General features: G+C 31.2%; 2 protein-coding genes across 2 annotated transcripts; one reads left to right on the plus strand and one right to left on the minus strand.

The window, feature by feature from the left end:
* The first annotated feature begins 1,476 nt into the window (after window positions 1–1,476).
* Window positions 1,477–7,034, plus strand: LOC109807965 (V-type proton ATPase catalytic subunit A). The gene is made up of 20 exons (XM_020370724.3): window positions 1,477–1,757; window positions 2,138–2,264; window positions 2,384–2,439; window positions 2,524–2,580; window positions 2,714–2,825; window positions 2,930–2,967; window positions 3,062–3,163; window positions 3,283–3,339; window positions 3,450–3,521; window positions 3,602–3,703; window positions 3,785–3,847; window positions 3,950–4,082; window positions 4,453–4,559; window positions 4,780–4,974; window positions 5,180–5,266; window positions 5,392–5,496; window positions 5,790–5,887; window positions 5,983–6,061; window positions 6,349–6,437; window positions 6,519–7,034. The coding sequence occupies exons 1-20, from the start codon at window positions 1,680–1,682 to the stop codon at window positions 6,631–6,633; spliced, it is 1,872 nt and encodes a 623-aa protein (XP_020226313.1). The 5' UTR covers window positions 1,477–1,679; the 3' UTR covers window positions 6,634–7,034.
* A 9,129-nt stretch (window positions 7,035–16,163) lies between these two features.
* LOC109807986 (7-dehydrocholesterol reductase-like protein) lies at window positions 16,164–17,962 on the minus strand. Its single transcript, XM_020370762.3, has 3 exons — window positions 17,803–17,962; window positions 17,268–17,417; window positions 16,164–16,654 (listed from the first exon to the last, which is right to left on the minus strand). Exons 2-3 carry the CDS (start codon window positions 17,413–17,415, stop codon window positions 16,392–16,394), a joined length of 411 nt encoding a protein of 136 aa, XP_020226351.1. The 5' UTR covers window positions 17,416–17,417; window positions 17,803–17,962; the 3' UTR covers window positions 16,164–16,391.
* Window positions 17,963–19,534: the final 1,572 nt, after the last annotated feature.

Below are 19,534 nucleotides of genomic sequence, written 5' to 3' on the forward strand. Positions count from 1 at the left end.
TTTCAATTTTTATATAAATTTAACACCCCTGTACATTTTATTAACAATTAGCATTTATTAGCATTTTAAATAACATATTATTTGCAGTACAATGAGGTAGCAAATATTTTTTATTTATATGAAATTTTATAAATATTATATATTGCATAATAACTTCCGGTTCGAAAATTTGATGTTTTGATTTTACAAATTGCACAAAGTTATTAAGTAATGTAAGTATAAACGTTGACAAGTTAGATGAAAAAAAAACATTAATAAGTTATATCTTAATGTTTGGTAGATGAAAATTTTTTAATTTCTGAAAATTTTAAATTGTGAATATTGATTTTTTTTTATACTTGATATCTATTTAATTTTTTTTATAGAAACTATTATTTTTTAAAAATAATTTTTATCTTACTTTTAAAAAAGAAATACTCTCATGAAAATGGTTGAGAATCTAACCTTTTCAATTTAGTGAAAAAATTTAATTATATAAAAGAATTATAATATATTTTTTTAAAATAAAAAAATACAGTTGAATTTTATATCTTTAAAATATTTATTTCGTTATTTTTCTCTCTTCTTCTATTTATTTCTCTTCTGTCTTTATTACTTTTTTTTAATGAAATAAAATAATATAATTTTTTTTGTTTATTTCTTTTGTTGAATTCTTTATTTAAATTATCAAAATTTAAAATAATTTAAATTTTATCAAATATAAAAATTATTATACACATAATTTATATATATATATATATATGTAATTATTTTTTTATTATCTACAAAAAATAATTAAATCATAAATAAAATTAATGTTATATTTATATCGACATTTGAATAAAGAAATATATCTAATAAAATTATTTTAATAAAAAATATTTATATATCCAATAAGATACTATTGTAATCAAATAAAGTTTTTAATTTAAGAATAATGATTTATAAGATTTGTAATTTTTAAAAGTAAAAAATTAAGATTATAATTTTAAAATAATTTTTCCAAATAAAGAAGTGTATATATAATACTAGTTTTAATATATAATCAAAGAACATCTTGCTAATTAATATATATAATGCATAAAATAAAGTGATATTCTTAATAATCCATAATTATTTTTTTATGTGTAATTTAATAGAGTGTGGTGACTATTTATATAATATTATAAAATATTATATTTTTTAATAATATCAATATTAATAAATAAGGACTAATAAAAAATTTGACAAGTGAAAGTTTTAATCCCATTACTCATATCGAAATTAATATTGATAGAGAGGATAAGATGAGTCTGAAGTCTCAAGTCCTCAACACACAGAATTTGTTTGTTTATTTTAAATATTTATTTGTTAAATTTAAGGGGACAGATACGGCATATTAATCACGTGAAGGTGAAAAGGGTGAATGGCATGGAAGTAATAAAGAAGGCTGGGTCCAATCTGGGAAGATGGATTTGTTTTTAATAAAAAATAATTAATGAGAGAAAAGGAAGAGTGAGTATTGTGTGGACAAATAGCGACGTGGGAGGAAGGAGGAGGCTACGTGTTGTGTTGTGTTAGAGTATATCTCTGGATCAAATCAAACAAATCACAGTTTCTTCCATATTCCCATCGCATACACAAACAACGAGTACACTTCCTTAGGGTTTTGATCCTTTCTCTCTTCGCATCGGATCTTCAAACTCCTCTCCGATCTCAAAATGCCCGCCGTTTATGGAGCTCGCTTGACCACCTTCGAGGACTCCGAGAAGGAAAGTGAATACGGTTACGTTCGCAAGGTTTGTTCCTAATCCACTGCTTCTTCTTCCATTTCCACCATCGGATCCAACTCCAATCAACTTTCTCCACTCTTGGATCTAATCGCGCACGTCCTCGCTCTGTTACTTATTTTTCATTTTATCAGCGCTTTCGTTTACAGGCATCGGATATGTGTTCATTCTCTATAATAACCGCTTGATCTATTATTATTATTATTATTTTTTTTTTTTTTTGCTTCTGTTATCGTAATTCGTTCATGCTAGTTTACTTTTGTTTCGTTGACGACTTGATCCACTTAATTCCGTGCGTTAACAACTCTTCGTTCTCCATAATTAAAGATCATTTTAACCTCCGTAAGTTTGGTCATGGATGCTAAACTATGTTTTCGCGATTAAAACAGGTATCTGGACCAGTGGTGGTTGCAGATGGCATGGCTGGTGCTGCTATGTATGAACTGGTGCGTGTTGGTCGTGATAATCTCATTGGTGAAATTATTCGTCTAGAAGGGGATTCTGCTACTATCCAAGGTGCAATTACATGCCTTCTATGATTTATAACTGTGCACTGCATTCAGATACCGGATTTTCCTCTTTTTATCATTTTGTTACTTTTCAATGAGAAACTTATCGCTACTCTGCAATTTTAGTTTATGAGGAAACCGCTGGCTTAATGGTTAATGATCCAGTGTTACGGACACACAAGGTTAGATTCTTTAATAAACCATTCTCTCGTGTTTAAATTCTTATTGCGTGCTTCGGCTGATAAGCGGCGTGTGTTCTATAACAGCCTTTGTCCGTGGAGTTGGGGCCTGGAATATTGGGGAATATTTTTGATGGAATTCAGGTGTGCCTTTTCTCTAAGCAGAATATTCAGTTCTATCTGTTTTCAGTTGCTGTGACCAATTTTCAGATGGTTAAATTTCACCTTCTTGGCCTGTTTTTTTTTCCCTCTTTTAAGTAATTCTTTATCCTGACAGAGGCCTTTGAAAACTATTGCTAAAAGATCGGGTGATGTCTATATTCCTCGTGGTGTCTCTGTTCCAGCACTTGACAAAGATACACTATGGGAATTTCAGCCCAAGAAAATTGGTACCGGAGAAATTATTGTTCTTTTTATTGTCAAGTTCTATACAGAAAAGAAGTGTTATGTGGTCCATTTTTTCTGAAAATTCTATTTTATGCACTGGTGACAGGTGAAGGCGACCTATTAACTGGTGGAGATCTATATGCTGTATGTTCTTTAGCCTTTTAGGTTAGCTTGCAAGTAGTTCCTTTTTTGTTAATCAGTTTTTTCTAAATCTCTGTGTGAATATATACCATTGCAGACTGTTTTTGAGAACAGTTTAATGCAACACCATATTGGACTTCCTCCTGATGCCATGGGAAAGATTACCTACATTGCTCCACCTGGCCAATATTCCATAACGGTTTGTTTTTTTGAACTTCTTTCTATTGGATATCCAGTTCTATTTTTGTTTGAAGATAATTTTTAAGTCCATTATTTATTGTCTGCTGTATATGATTTTGATTTTTCTATTATTTTCAGGATAATGTATTGGAGCTTGAGTTTCAAGGTGTCAAAAAGAGTTTCACCATGCTTCAGGTTGCTACCCATATCTTTTGTTCATTGTTGTTGCTTCATTGAAGTATATTGGTCTTTCTTATCATTATCCTGCATTACAACTTCCTTGCATGTACTTTACCCATTTTCAGACTTGGCCTGTACGTACACCAAGGCCTGTTGCATCAAAACTTGCAGCTGATACTCCTCTTCTAACTGGTCAGGTAAACTCAATTATTATCAAGTGTCTCATCCATGATTTAATTTTGATGCTTTTTATGCTAATGACTTCTGTTTTGTACAGCGTGTTCTGGATGCTCTTTTCCCCTCAGTTCTTGGCGGGACTTGTGCAATTCCAGGAGCTTTTGGTTGTGGTAAAACAGTCATTAGTCAGGCTCTTTCTAAGGTGAACTTAGTACACCCTATTGAGACAATGATTTTTAATTGTAAATATTTTCCTTAATTAATTTTTTTTCCTCTATGTCAGTATTCCAATTCTGATGCTGTTGTTTATGTCGGTTGTGGGGAACGTGGAAATGAAATGGCAGAGGTATGCTTTCTGTTTAGTTACTTTTATCAAATGCTGTGTTTTTTTTGTTTTTTTTTTATTTTTTATTTTGCAGTTGGTCATACTAAGTTAATGATTATTTAGGTTCTCATGGACTTCCCCCAACTTACAATGACATTACCTGATGGTCGTGAAGAATCTGTCATGAAGCGTACAACACTAGTGGCTAACACTTCAAACATGCCAGTGGCTGCTCGTGAAGCTTCAATTTATACAGGTGACTTGGTAGCTCTTAAATTCTTGAATGTTGAACTTCTATTTATTGTTGTGAATTAATATTTACTAATCCTCTCCTATTGTCAATTATAATTTATCTGGCTTATGAAAGCCTTGTAGGATTTCAATCAGTAGTATTTCTCGTGACCTTCCTTTGTTATGCTGTAAACTTTGTTGTCGATCTGTGCTTAGTGCCAAAATTAGGAAAAACCTATATTCTGCATATTGATGTGCCACTCTTTGTATTCCTACATTTTTCACTTTAGTTGAATGTTTGTTATATTTTCCCTTTTAATGAACTAGTTTGACCAGTGTGCTGCATGGGAGTTTTAACACTGATTTTGGTGATGTATTATTTTTTTGAATTGCAGGAATCACATTAGCCGAGTATTTTAGAGATATGGGTTATAATGTCAGTATGATGGCAGATTCTACATCTAGATGGGCAGAAGCATTGCGTGAAATCTCTGGACGACTGGTGAGAATTTTATTACAGTAATAGTAGTTCATCAGTCTTTTAGAAAGATTTTTATTTTATTTTTTGTGCTTAAAATACATAAATATTATTTTTTAGCTTCACTTCATGATGTTGAATTTTCTTTCTTGACTAGTGTAAAATAGACAATTTATATACTATTAGGCATGAGACATGAGAATGAACATTGATCAATATATTTTGATGATATTGTCTTCCACAGGCAGAAATGCCTGCAGATAGTGGATATCCTGCATACCTTGCAGCACGTTTAGCCTCTTTCTATGAACGGGCTGGGAAAGTGAAATGTCTTGGAGGCCCTGAACGTACAGGTAGTGTAACAATTGTTGGTGCTGTTTCACCACCTGGAGGAGATTTCTCAGATCCTGTGACATCTGCAACCCTCAGCATAGTTCAGGTAAAACTATACTTTCAAATATGGTTAAAAATGGGGAATTACCTGCAATGTAATGAGCATTAGGTTGTCTTGACCAATGTCCACAAATTATTAAAACCCTATTTAAGATTATAATATGACTATAAATATCCCTTTGGCTATTTCTTCTTCTACCTATCCTATAACTTTCAATTCATCATGAAGTTGATTTTCTGCTAATTGGTAGGTTTTCTGGGGTTTGGACAAGAAGCTTGCTCAGAGGAAGCACTTTCCTTCTGTGAACTGGCTTATTTCTTATTCAAAATACTCAACGGTATGTTCTAAAGTTGGTTACTATGTAACTCATCTCCAGCTTTCTATATTTGTATGCATATAATTCGTGTTTTGGTCCCATAATTTTTCATAATATTTTAATATTTTCTTTCTGGCATCTTTTAGGCACTTGAAACCTTTTATGAGCAATTTGATCCAGATTTTATCAACATTAGGACAAAGGCTCGTGAAGTTCTGCAAAGAGAAGATGACCTGAATGAAATTGTTCAGGTGCGTGTTTTTTTTATTTGTTCTATCATTTTCATTGTTTATTAAAGAGATGCCCCCATGCTTTCTCCTTGTATGGGATTAAGAATTGTTCAAGCCTCTTCCAAGAATACAGGTGGTATCATAAATAACTTGTGTACAGAATGCTATGTAGTCTAAACCTTGGTAACATGTGTTAAACACTACTAAATTATGGTGTTGTTTTTTAGTTCAGTCAAAATTTGTAATGATGCACATGCATTTGTTCTATTACTACTAAACATTACTGGATCATTTATTGACCTGCTTTACTCCAGCTTGTGGGCAAGGATGCTTTAGCTGAAGGAGATAAGATCACCTTAGAAACTGCCAAGCTTTTGAGAGAGGATTATCTTGCTCAAAATGCCTTTACACCGTAAGTGGCCTTGTATTTGGCTAACTTTAGCATGTATTATAATATTGTTTTTATTTGTTGTTCTTATGTTGGCCCCTTTTGTATGGCTGTGATAGATATGACAAATTCTGCCCCTTCTACAAGTCTGTTTGGATGATGCGCAACATTATCCATTTCTACAATTTGGCAAATCAGGTATGGTGGTGTAAGGAATCAGTCAGTGGTTTTTTGTTATTTATATTAGGAAAAAAAAGAGAGAAACATCCATGTGAACATAGGCATGTAGGTTCCAAGGTACTATTTCACCATGTCTACTATTTCACACACATTCGGAGACCAGAAATTGTTTGTGTTCTGCATTCTTCTTGATCATAGCTCAACCATAGTTTTATTACTTCGGCCTTAAAAAAAATCCAGTTAAGATGGCTAATAAATTGCATTCAAAGTATAGAACTTAACGTGGGGCTGGCTTACTTGTGCAGGCAGTAGAGAGGGGAGCTGGTTCAGATGGTCAGAAGATAAGTTATACCCTCATCAAGCATCGTTTGGGAGATCTCTTCTATCGATTAGTGTGAGTAATCTAGTGCTACACTACATGACTAATTTTGACACGTAAAGTAGGTCTTATTCTGTCGATCTGTTGTCATTGTAGGTCTCAGAAATTTGAGGATCCTGCCGAAGGTGAAGCTGCTTTGGTTGCCAAATTTCAGAAGTTACACGAGGACCTAACTAATGGTTTCCGCAACCTTGAGGACGAAACCCGATGATTGAAGATTGGTAGTTGGCTCAAATATGGTGCTATTCCAATTGTAAGAGGAGGCAATCTAGCATACCAGGGTTGCAGCGTCCCGAGTGTTTATTTGACTGTTTGATTCATTCATATCACATTTATTTCCTTTGTTGGTGCTGGTTTGGCTTTTGATCTAGTTTCATGTGTAGCTATAATCATGTGTTTTCAGTGATCCCCAGTTTGTTTATTGAGAATAAGAAACGAAACATGGTCTTTGAATATGTATTTAGGAGAATAAAATTATTTTAGAACATGAAGTGCCTGTGGGCATGTGGATTCTGGATTCATAGGTGAAATTTTTGGGGAAAGGGACTATCTTGAATCCTGTATTTCATAGATGTAGCAATGAGTATTTATTCAACAAATCTTTCATGTCAAGCTTTATCAGTCAGTAAAATTTAGCGGTCATGATATTTAAATTAGCGTCTTCTTTCTCCTGCTCCCCTTGAGGAATAAACTGCCGTTTGACTGCACCGAATGAGATGTAATTGCAGTACGGTTCCATTATGCGTTTTTTTTTGCCAGAATGTGTAGCCTGATTCATTCAGTAAGCACATCACTGAAATCATTAGTAAACTCAAGACAACAAGTTTGCTGACGCTGCATCCACGACCAAGTCTTTGGAAGCAGTGGTGAGTGGACAGCGGAGGACAGGCCCCTCTGGAACTGGAAGTGGAGCAGAGGAATTTGAATAATATAAAGTGCTACATGCCTACATTTAACATTACTTCCTCAGCGGCTCTGGAATTTGATAACCAAAGCAAGTCATGGGAATCGATGATACAATAATTTTGCTTTCAACTATATTTTTGAAAGGCGTCAGTATAAAAGTTTTCACTAAGTAAACCAATCAAAAGTTGTTTTTGAGGTGACAATTATAAAAGTGACTAAGCTTGTAATAGTTGATGAATGTTAAAAAACTTTACACTCTGCAAGTTTTACTTAATCATTTTTAAAATGCTCGTATAATCATTTAAATTTCAATTTTTTTCACCTAAAAGTAACTTAAAACTTTAAAAGACTCGGGGAGGATTTATTTATTTATTTATTGCTGAATACTGGGGGAGGGTCTCTTTTACGTGATTGATATAGCTCAACAGGAAACACATATTCAGTTTGTGAAGGAGTACTTCTTTTATCTTTAGTGCTCTTTTAAGTGTGACTGAAATTTGAACTAAAGATTAGTATAGTTAGCCCAAAGGAGTAAGGATCGAAGCTTGTGAAAATATTTTAGAGTCCTCATGAATTAAATGTCCTAATTACATTAGTTAAAAAAAAAACCTAGAGAAGTGTTTCATGTTAGTTACAAAAACTTGAACAATCTCTCTCTCTCACTCTTTTTTCAAGAAAAATAACTAGCAATATATCTTCTTACTCTTTTGAGTGTATTTTTTAATAATTGAAATAATAAAATTGTACAAGTCATATTTCTTATTTAATAAGTCTTATTTATAGTTGTATAGTTTTTAATAAATTTTATTCGTAGAGTATATTTAAAAAGTATATTAAAGGGTGTTATTAGTACTCGTTTTTATCAAATGTCAATTGAGATAATTTAAAAACTGTTATGAATAATAATTAGTGGCTTAATTAGTGGATGCCAATATTCATTATCAATCATTACCATTTATATGTCCGTTATGTATTATTCCCTTTATTGTGTAATTGTTCAGTTACCACATGTAGTTATAAATAGGTTACTCCTCTCCCAAAGATAATACACCAGTCAGAATCTTTTCTTTATCTCATACTGTCTTATTTATTCTCTCTACTTTTTCTCTCTTTTATAACACGTTATCATCACGATAGTCTTTTATCTATTGGTGTTGCAACTACAAGAGAAAGCTATGAAGAATTTTCTTGAAGAAAGTCATATTTTTCAAGACAAATATTTCAAGGTTAGCTATTCATTTTTCACAATAAGAATTTTATCAAATATTTGTATTGTTTACATTGTTACGAATCAAAGTACTCTTGAAGACATTATAGTAGTCCTGAAGACACTATTAAATAAATAAATTCTTCATAGATTTTTGAAATCTGTCTAGAAGACAATATCAAAGAAGAATGTTCAACCTCTTTTACTTTATTATTTTTTTTCTCACCAGAAGTGGGAAAATGATGAAAAAAAATAAAATTGAAGGAATAAATTTTCTCACTAGAAGTGAGAAAATAATATGAAAAGTGAAAAATAAAATAAATTTTACCAGAAGTGAAAATTTTGATATAAATATATTACATTGTATTTGATCATTTGATATAAATGAGGTCATCACCGGAAGTGGAATAATTTTGTAAATGTCATAATTGTAATGTTGAATGATATTTGAGGCACATATACAAATTATGACTAGCGAAGCGTGTCCTCAAGCCTATTTAGGTTTTGTGTGATGCCTTGAAAAGATTATGAGTTTTCCTACATCTGTAATTTGATATTTTTCATGATTAAATTAATTAAAATAAACAACTTATCATGTAATTGAATCATGTGTTACGTTATTGAATATTAAAGGGTTTGGTTTCAAATCTTATTGATATAATTGATATTATTTGTTTTCATAATGTTATGCGTCTATTATTTTAATTGATGGAGATATCATTGAATTATAATTTGATTGTGATTTGTACAAAAATATAGAATTTAATGAAATTATGATCAATGTTTATTTCCTTAATTTTTTGATACGACATTTATAAGGAGAATAATTTCCTTAATTTTTAGCATTATTTTTTATCTCCTTAAAGTCAACCTAGCAATGACATAAATATATTTTTATTAAATGATTTTTTTTAATAAGTATAATGAGAAAGATTCATTCATTTTTTATAACGAAAGACATAAACAAGTTATGATTTTTTTCTCAAATGAATATATGATTGTGTTGTATCATTCATTTCCTAAAATGATAAAATAAAGTGTTAGTGATATATTTCTTTTTTAAAATTTTATTTTGTGTGAAGCATTTATTTGTTGATAATATACATGAGATGATAAAAAAAATAAAATAAAATTAGTGTAGATTTTGACATTAAATTGATGTCTAAAGATACATAACAAGAATGTTATTTTTATAATGATTTCTCAATTTGAAAAATATTATATTTTTCATACATCTATTTTGCTCCAGAAGTAGCAATATTTTTTTTATATATATAAAAAAAGGATTAAGAAATATCCTTAGTTGGTTTATTGTCTCTTGAAGACAAACAAAATATTGAGATTTTTTTTATGCAAGAGACCATTTTAACTAGCATTATTTCATTTCCTGAAGTGAATGTTCTAATGTATTAATTTTTGTCTTCTCATATTCAATAATGCGAGAAATTAATGTTATATGATACTACAAATATAATTGAAGGCTCTAGAAGAGCTAATATATTATTGCTGAAAGACACGAAGTTGCATATTAAAAATGCATTATATTTTTCTGAGTCTTACAGAAACTTATTGAGGATATTCGTTTAAATGAGTTTCTTATTGAAACAAACAATGAAGGAAATGTAGAATATCTTTACATCACGAAACTCCACTTGAATAAAAATGAAGTATTGGAAAGATTATTTGTTTTTTCCTATGGACTGTATTGCACGTATATTAATACAGTTGAAACACATACTATTGTAAACCAGAAGTTTACAAATCAAAATAAATTTGAGGTTTGGCATGATCGATTGGGTCACCCTGGAACTATCATGATGTGAAAAATAATTGAAAACTCATGCAGACATTTATTGAAGAGCCGGAAGATTCTTCAATCAAATATTTTTTCATGTATTGCTTGTTCTCAAGGAAAGTTAATAATTAGACCATCACCAGCAAAAATTGGGCATGAATCTATCTTATTTTTAGAATGAATACAAGGTGATATTTGTGGACCAATACACCCCCCATGTAGACCATTTATATATTTTATGGTTTTAATTGATGCATCAATAAGATGGTCACATGTTTGTTTATTATCAACTCGCAACCAGACGTTTGCGAGATTATTAGCTCAACTAATTAGATTAAAAGTTCATTTTCTTGATTATCCAATTAAGAAAATTCGTTTGGATAATGCTGGTGAATTCACATCTCATGCTTTTAATGAGTATTGTATATCCATTGGAATTGATATTGAACATCCAGTAGCACATGTTCATACACAAAATGGACTTGTAGAATCATTTATCAAACGTTTAAAACTAATTGCAAGACCATTACTCATGAGATCAAAACTTCCAATGCCAACTTGGGGGCATGCAATCTTACATGCCGCAATATTATTTCGCATCAGGCCAACAAGTTATCACAAATTCTCTCCTTTACAGTTGGTTTTTGGTGAGCAACCTAATATTTCTCATTTGAGAATCTTTGGGTGTGCTGTATATGTTCCAATTGCCCCTCCTCAAAGAACCAAAATGGGTCCTCAAAGAAGGTTGGGAATATATGTTGGGTATGAATCCTCATCTATAATAAAATATCTTGAATCATTAACAGACGATTTATTTACGGCTAGGTTTGCCGATTGCCATTTTAATGAGTTGATTTTCCCAACATTAGGGGGAGAACAAAAATAGTTGGAAAAAGATATTAGTTGGAATGAATTATCACTATCTCATCTTAATCCTCGTACAAAACAATGTGAACTAGAAGTTCAAAAGATAATTCATTTGCAAAATCTAGCCAACCAATTACAAAATGTATTCACAGATCCAAAAATGGTGACTAAGTCATATGTACCAGCGGCTAATGCTCCAATAAGAGTCGAAGTCCCTGTTGGACAATTTAATACTACAAACGAATCACAAATACGCCTGAAGCGTGGTAGACCAATTGGTTCCAATGATAAGAATCCTCGAATAAAAAAGGGAGCTAAAGAGCAAAATGACAAAATTGAGGATGTAAAAACTAAAAAAGATTCCTCTGACATAACTCATATTCCAGTTCCAGAAGAAATTCAGGTACCTGAAACTATTGAAAATGAAGAGATCTCAATAAATTATGTCATGAATGGAATACGATAGAATCGAAACAATGTCAATATTGATGACGTGTTTGCATATAATATAGCGCTAAATGAAATAAATGATATTGAGGATCAAGATCCAAAATCCATTAACGATTGTCGACAAAGAAATGATTGGCCAAAATGGAAAGATGCAATTGAGGCAGAATTAGACTCGCTTGCTAAGCGAAAAGTTTTTGGACCAGTACTACGTACACCAAAAGGTGTAAAACCAATTGGATACAAATGGGTTTTTGTGCGAAAATGAAATGAAAATGGTGAAATTGTGAGATACAAAGCAAGACTAGTTGCTCAAGGTTTTTCACAAAGACCTGGTATTGATTTTGAAGAGACATATTTACCTGTAGTGGATGCAAACACTTTTCGATATTTAATTAGTTTGGTTGTACATGAAAAACTTAATTTACATCTAATGGATGTAGTTACAACATATTTATATGGCTCTCTTGATGCTGACATTTATATGAAACTCCCAGAAGGATTTAATTTGCCTGACGATGCAATTTCTAGAGAAGATTATTCGATTAAATTAAATAAGTCCCTATATGGGCTAAAGCAATCAGGTTGTATGTGGTATAATCGACTAAGTGAATACTTGTTACAAGAAGGATATAAAAATGATCCAATTTGTCCGTGTATGTGGTATAAACATTATTGGAACTCCTGAAGAGCTTTCAAAAGCAATAGATTGCTTAAAGAAAGAATTTGAAATGAAGGAACTAGGAAGGACAAAGTTTTGTCTAAGATTGCAAGTTGAATACTTAGAAAATGGAATTCTTGTGCATCAAGAAACTTATATAACAAAGGTGCTTAAAAGGTTTTATATGGACAAATCACATCCATTGTGCACTCCCATGGTTGTAAGATCTTTAGATGTTAATAAAGATCCATTTAGACCCCAAGAAAAGGATGAAGAAATACTTGGTCCTGAAGTACCATATCTTAGTGCTATAGGAGCACTAATGTACCTTGCTAATTACACACGACCTGATATAGTATTTACTGTTAATTTGTTAGCAAGATATAGTTCTTCACTTACACGAAGACATTGGATTGGAGTTAAATAAATACTTCGTTATCTTAGAGGTACAATGGATATGGGGTTATTATATTCAAATGTTTCTAAACCAGAACTAAATGGTTATGCAGACGCAGGTTATTTGTCAGATCCTCATAATGGTAAATCACAAACAAGATATTTGTTCACAAGTGGTGGTACAGCCATTTCATGGCGATCTGTAAAACAAACCATATCAGCCACTTCATCTAATCATGCTGAAATTTTAGCATTACATGAGGCAAGTCGTGAATTAATGTGTTTGGCTAAGATCTGTGATTCAACACATACGAGAAACTTGTGGTTTATCTTCTAGAAAAATGACATCGACAATTATATATGAAGATAATGCTGCATGTATTGCACAATTGAAAGATGGATACATAAAGGGAGATAGAATAAAGCATATTCTACCAAAATTCTTTTTTACTCATGATCTTCAAAGGAATGGTGATATAAATGTTCAACAAGTCCGCTCAAGTGACAACCTAACAGATCTCTTTACAAAGTCACTTCCAAGAAAAGTTTTTGAACAGTTGATACACAAGATTGGACTCCGTCGTCTTAAAGATTGTATGCATGAGGGGGAGAAATAAATATTTATGAATGATGTACTCTTTTTCTTTCATTAGATTTTTATCCCACACGGTTTTTCCTAGTAAGGTTTTAACGAGGCACATTCTAAATATTGGACATCCAAGGGGGAGTGTTATGAATAATAATTAGTGGCTTAATTAGTGGATGTCAATATTCATTATCAATCATTACCATTTACATGTCCGTTATGTATTATTCCCTTTATTGTGTAATTATTCAGTTACCACATATACTTATAAATAGGTTACTCCTCTCCCAAAAATAATATACCAGTCAGAATCTTTTCTCTATCTCATACTGTCTTATTTCTTCTTTCTACTTTTTCTTCCTTTTATAACAAAAATAAGTTATTTTATTAATTTTATAGTTTATTATCCCTATCTTTTGTAAACTCAACCTTAATTTTGCTTGCCATTGTGAGGGTGAGATGAGGAGAGTCAAACTCGCTTCCAACTTATACCATTGTCATGCCCAATATAAGGGTTTTGTAAGGTAAAAGATCACCGAATAATAATACAAGATAAAAGAAAAGGCTGAAAATTCTGTTACATTCTTAAAAAAACTTAATTTACTTAAATGTTCTAAATAAAATACTCCCTCTCCAAACTCTTGTGGACAACCATGTTTGGGAACCTATTTCGATTTCTATGGGAGGTATGGTTCTGTGTCATCTTTTTGCAGATGATGTCCTTTGGTTTGGTAGAGCAACTTCGGATCAAGCCCATGTGATACCCCACATATTGGTAAATACTTGGGTTTCAAAATTCTGGCCAACCAAACTTCAATATCATTATGGATAAAGTCAGCTCTAGATTGACTTCATGGAAAGGGCAAATGCTTAATAAAGCAGGCCGCCTTTGCCTCACGAAATCGATGTTGATTGTCTTGCCTACCTATATTATGCAAATGCTTTGGTTACCACAAACTGCCACTATCAATTAAGGCCTCTAAATCTATTATATGGTCTACCGAGATGAATTCTAGACGTTGGAATCTAGTCTCTTGAGATGTATTTACCAAACCAAAATACTTAGACGATTTAGGAGTTCAGGATGCTAGATATGCAAACGTTTCTCTCTTAGGCAAGCTTGTTTGGCAGCTCGTCAATTCACCCAATAAAACATGGGTAAGGACACTAAGTGAAACTAAGAAATGGCATATCTCCCAAGTCTGCTGCTTGGTGAGATCAAGCTATGAGGATTATATTCGTTTAAAGCCTGGCGTTTTAGAGAACTGAGATCTCATATGGCAACTCCCTCCACCCCCCTCCATTAAGCTCAATGTGGGATTTGGTGGTGTTGTTAGGGACCAACATGGTGCTTAGGTGATAGGTTTCTCCAACTTTTGCCATTGGAGACACCATGGGGTCATGAAGTGAAATCCATCATTTGCGAGACAGACTATAGAGAAGCGGTTACTGCTCCTGGACGTGGATCTCATCTGCATGCGAATGCCATTGAAGAGGTGTGTCAACTCCTGACACATAGAGGTACATGCGATATTTCGAGAGGTGAATCATGTTGCACACACATTGGCTACTTGGGGCACCTCCACATGTTCATGTTCTATGCAAAACTCGTGGTGGAGAGTATGAAGGGAAGCTTTAGAGTTCCCTGTGTTAAGAGAAAAATTTGCTTTATTAATTGCGACTATCAAACCCTAGGATTTCAGATGAAAGAATGAGTTAAGAGATTGGTTCTGTCAGATATTCATAAAAATGATGAGATGGAATAAGTGGAATCTCATGCAAACTGTGAGGGAGGTGGTTAACCGGTGCTTATTTACAAGCGATAGACCATGGGCATAATTAATAATTAAGTTTCGATTCAAACTAAATATAAAAACTAATAAATGACAAAAATTAAAAATAAAGTATAAAATCAATTATATTTAGTTAAATGCATAATTTAAAATTAATTATATTTAGTTAAATGTACAATTTGATATTTTATTTTTACCTTAAATGTGTTTTCAGTTCTTGTATTTTTCTTTAGTCTCTATAATCTTTTTATTTTATTTTATTTTATCTCTCTAAAATTTGAAATCATTGTAAAAGGTGGTAAAAAATAAGTAAATTCTAATTTTGGTCCCTAAAATTTTTATTTTATTCCTCTAAAACTTAAAGTTACTATTTTTAATGTTTAATATTTATTTTAAGGTAGATAAATAATATTTATTTTTATAAATTTATAGAAAAATTTAGAAATATTAGATACTAACATGATATCAAATATAATTGTAAATGTCATTAGGAATAATCACTTGACTATAAGATAAACATCAAAGTAGTTAAAAATAATCATATAATACAAATGACAAAAAATAACTTATTTACAAAGATTAAGAACATTTAATCTCAATAATTAAAATAATCGATTTTCAAATTGTAAAAATTGATAGTGCCGCAACAATTGAAGATCATCATTTCCTAATGTTGCATTCCAAATTTCAGTGTTCCGTCATTTTTTACACTGTTTGGATAGGAAACAAAATTGAAAGACAAGAAATAGAGAAGATATTAATAGTAGTGATTTTTAGTAAAATTTTGTATTGATTGGAGTAAAATCACAATCATATGATAAAGCTCCCTAAAAATATAACCACGCTTTATAAAAAAAATCTATTCTTAGTCACCAATTCTCTTTTTTCTTAGACCATAAAAACCCAAATTGAATTTTCAGTTTTCGAACAAAACATCAATAGGAATCTAAATTCAAATTGGATTTCGAATTATTAATTTCTATTTTTTTAAAAAGTAGTGACATACATCGAAATTGCTTTCAACGATTTAAAAACAATTTCATTAAACATAAGCAAACTGACATTTAACCTATTCTTGAACAATTAACAAAATAATGATGAAATTAAATTGAAGTCAATAACATACTTACCATCTGCAGGGGATGCAATAAAATATATCTATGATACGAAATTATGAAATATGGGCATAGCTTGGTCCAACACAGTATGAATATGCAGTGCCAATAAGCATTGTGCATACACACGGCATTAATATTAACTAACACATACAAGTGATGAGGATTGGTCTTCATACTTGTACAGCTGTATGAATCATCCAGGACCAACTTTAGGAATATCATAATGCTCGCTCATGTTTGCGAGATATTGGTTGAAATCCTGAATTCTATCACGGTGAGATTTATTAGCAATTTTAGCCAATCTATGAACATCAAGTTGTTCCCTCTGCTCTATGTATCGCCTCTCTGCCGGTGTAAGGTGATCATCATAATGTGCAGACTTCCCTTTACCGCTTAATTCGTTTGCATCATTTACATCTTGATCATTAGGATCTTTGGCTTGTTCTGTATTTCCACCTACATCAAACATACATTGCATAATTTATGGTGAATTAAAAATAAAAAGACTGCAGAAGATGAACAAAAACAGAACTGCGACTCTGAGCAGTCCCATAAATCATCAGTTTTGCGCAACAGTTACCTGCTTACTGAAACTTAAAAAATAGTTATAATATTTAAGTTCCATCTTTCATATTCTAATTTCCATAAACCATTGCCCATCATTTTTAACAACAATAAAAATCTATCTCTTCTAGGAAGTTCACACATAAATCTATGGGTTTACCACTACAAAGATTATTACTGTTATCATTCACCTTGACCACAGGCAAACCATTTTACATATCCAATTATTATAGTAACGTATTCACTAAAGTTCACGCCCTCATGTCAATTCCATGAACCGTTATTTACAAGTCTACAACATATTCAGCAGAACTATACGTGACATAAAATAGAACCATGTTACAGGATGATTGTACCATACATCATGAATCAAAGGAAAGGTTTTAACATTGCTGAAAGATCCAGCATTTTCAATAGCTAGGTTTAGTTACAACAAATTGTAATTTAACAACAGACCTCAGTTAATGAAAGAAGAATATGTTGCCTGAAAAAGATAGCAACCAACCTGCTGAAATTTCATCTTCGGTGACTTGTAGAAGTTGATCTTGATTTCTCTTGTTCTTCTTTTTCTTCTTCTTCACTCCACCAGCCACATCCAGTGCTTTTCCCTTCAGCTTCAATTTCCCACCAACAACATTGTCATACGCTGACATCTCTGTCAAAAAACAACGACGATTGAAGACAAAAGATTTTTCTTTTTCTTTTTAAATTGTAGAATGGTGTATCAGGTAATCCCAGATAAGTGGTGGGGCAGATGAATAATTGGGGGTAGTAACAAAAACCCTAACTAGTGAATGTGCATCGAAAGAACTAAAGCTGTTTAAGAACGTCGATTTGAATTAAGTATCAGAAAAAGCAAACATGAAATAGAGCAGAGCCCAAAAGAAAAAGAAAAAAGAAAAATTATTTCAGCAAACTATTCAACATCCCAATTCGCAAATTTCATATAAACAACCCAATAGAACGGAGAGAAAATCTATATTCACATTCAAATCGTTAAATCGCAAAGGATGAGAAAATGAAAGGACTCAAAATCGCACCGAAAACGAAAGCTTGAATGAAAGGGTGAACTCTCCGCGCCCGACCAGATCTTTATGCCTCAATTCGATTTCAATATTTTCATACTTTTTTCCTAAAAAGAAATTGCTTTCAATAGGGCACGCTTTTTGTAGAGAACAAAAACAACTTATCTTATCGTATTATTACTAAATTATTAAATACATGTATATCTATCCTTGTTCAAAAATCAAAATCCATATTAGACCAACTTTTTTTATCAGATAAATTAAAAAAAAATCAAATTTATGTATCATATTATTTGTGCAAAAATAGTTAAGCATCTATGTTTTTACACCTCTGACTGCGATCATGACTCTATATTCTTTACCCCAACTTATTCAGATTAGGTTAACTTCAGTGTTTTTTTTTTTACCTTAACATATTACAATTTAATTTTGCACGGGTAGGGGCGTTCAGCCACCTTCTTATCGGCCGAATGGTCGAACCAGGTGGCCGATTGCCAATCGATCACCTGGTTCGGCTTATCTTTATTAATTATTTTTAATAAATAATTAAGGGTTAATTAGCTGATTAAGAAGTATTACCTAATACGGTAAGTATGTTACAGAGCCCATAAGGTCCAGGGCCCACGATTGTCGGTATAAATAACTCAGGTCAAAAGGTAACGTCACTGTTCATTAATTACTCTAGATTTTCGTGCTTGTGCTGACTTGAGCATCGGAGTGTCTTTTACAGGTACAAACCCGTCTACTCACGTTGGATCGGAATACTCGTTCAGAACACTCGTTCGGCCTTCAGAATACAAGAAGATCATTGGTGTATCCTTATACAGGTACAAATTTGATTGATGTAATTTTTTTTTGGTGTACTGTTTCTGATAGTATTTTATTATATTTATAAATAAACATCTTATGAATTCACAATGTAACCTTAACATTTAATCATAAATTGTTATTTATGATTAGTTTATTTTCTTTTAAAAGTGATATCTATAATATATTATAAAAATAATTATCTCATTTAATGTAGACAATTTCATCTTTAAATTTTTAAATAATAAAAAATAGTATTTAAAATTATTATTTATTATATGGATAAAATTTGAATTTAAAATTATTAAATTTAAAAATTAAATTAAATATCAATTGATCAATTAAATATTCATAATTTTAAAATTTTTATTAAAATAAAATATAAAAATAATGGATCAATCAGTTAATAATAATTTTGATTCATTGACTAGATTTATTTAATTTTTCAATAACAGTCGTGCATGTCTTTTTAGTTTCAACTTTATCTGTTAAATATTGATTTTAGTTTAATTTTTAGTCTTCCTAAATACTATTAATTTTATATTTAATCCTTCTAAATATCATTTTTTTTTATTTCTTCCTTTATTTTTTAGAATCACGTATATATTTAACGGACCTAACAATTTCTTTTACAGGCAAACTACTTGAGAATTTTTTAAGAGTAAACAATAACGTATCAAGCTGAAAGATGAAATGGAAAAAATCGTGATATTTAGTGAAAACAAAAAAATATATAATTTAAGAGGTGTATTGGATTAAAATTTCACTTAATTTTAAAATACTCTTATTACAAAAACGTCTTATAATATTCAATCAAGATAATAAAAAAAATTTAAAAAATCAATTAAAATTTGATGATATTCAATTAAGACAATTAGATTTTTTTTAAATAGTTTATCAAAATTTAATGATATTTAATTATGATTTTTTTTTACTTTAA

This window comes from Cajanus cajan, chromosome 5 (genome assembly GCF_000230855.2).
Source record: "Cajanus cajan strain Asha chromosome 5, NIPB_CcT2T_4, whole genome shotgun sequence".
Taxonomy (NCBI): Eukaryota; Viridiplantae; Streptophyta; class Magnoliopsida; order Fabales; family Fabaceae; genus Cajanus; species Cajanus cajan.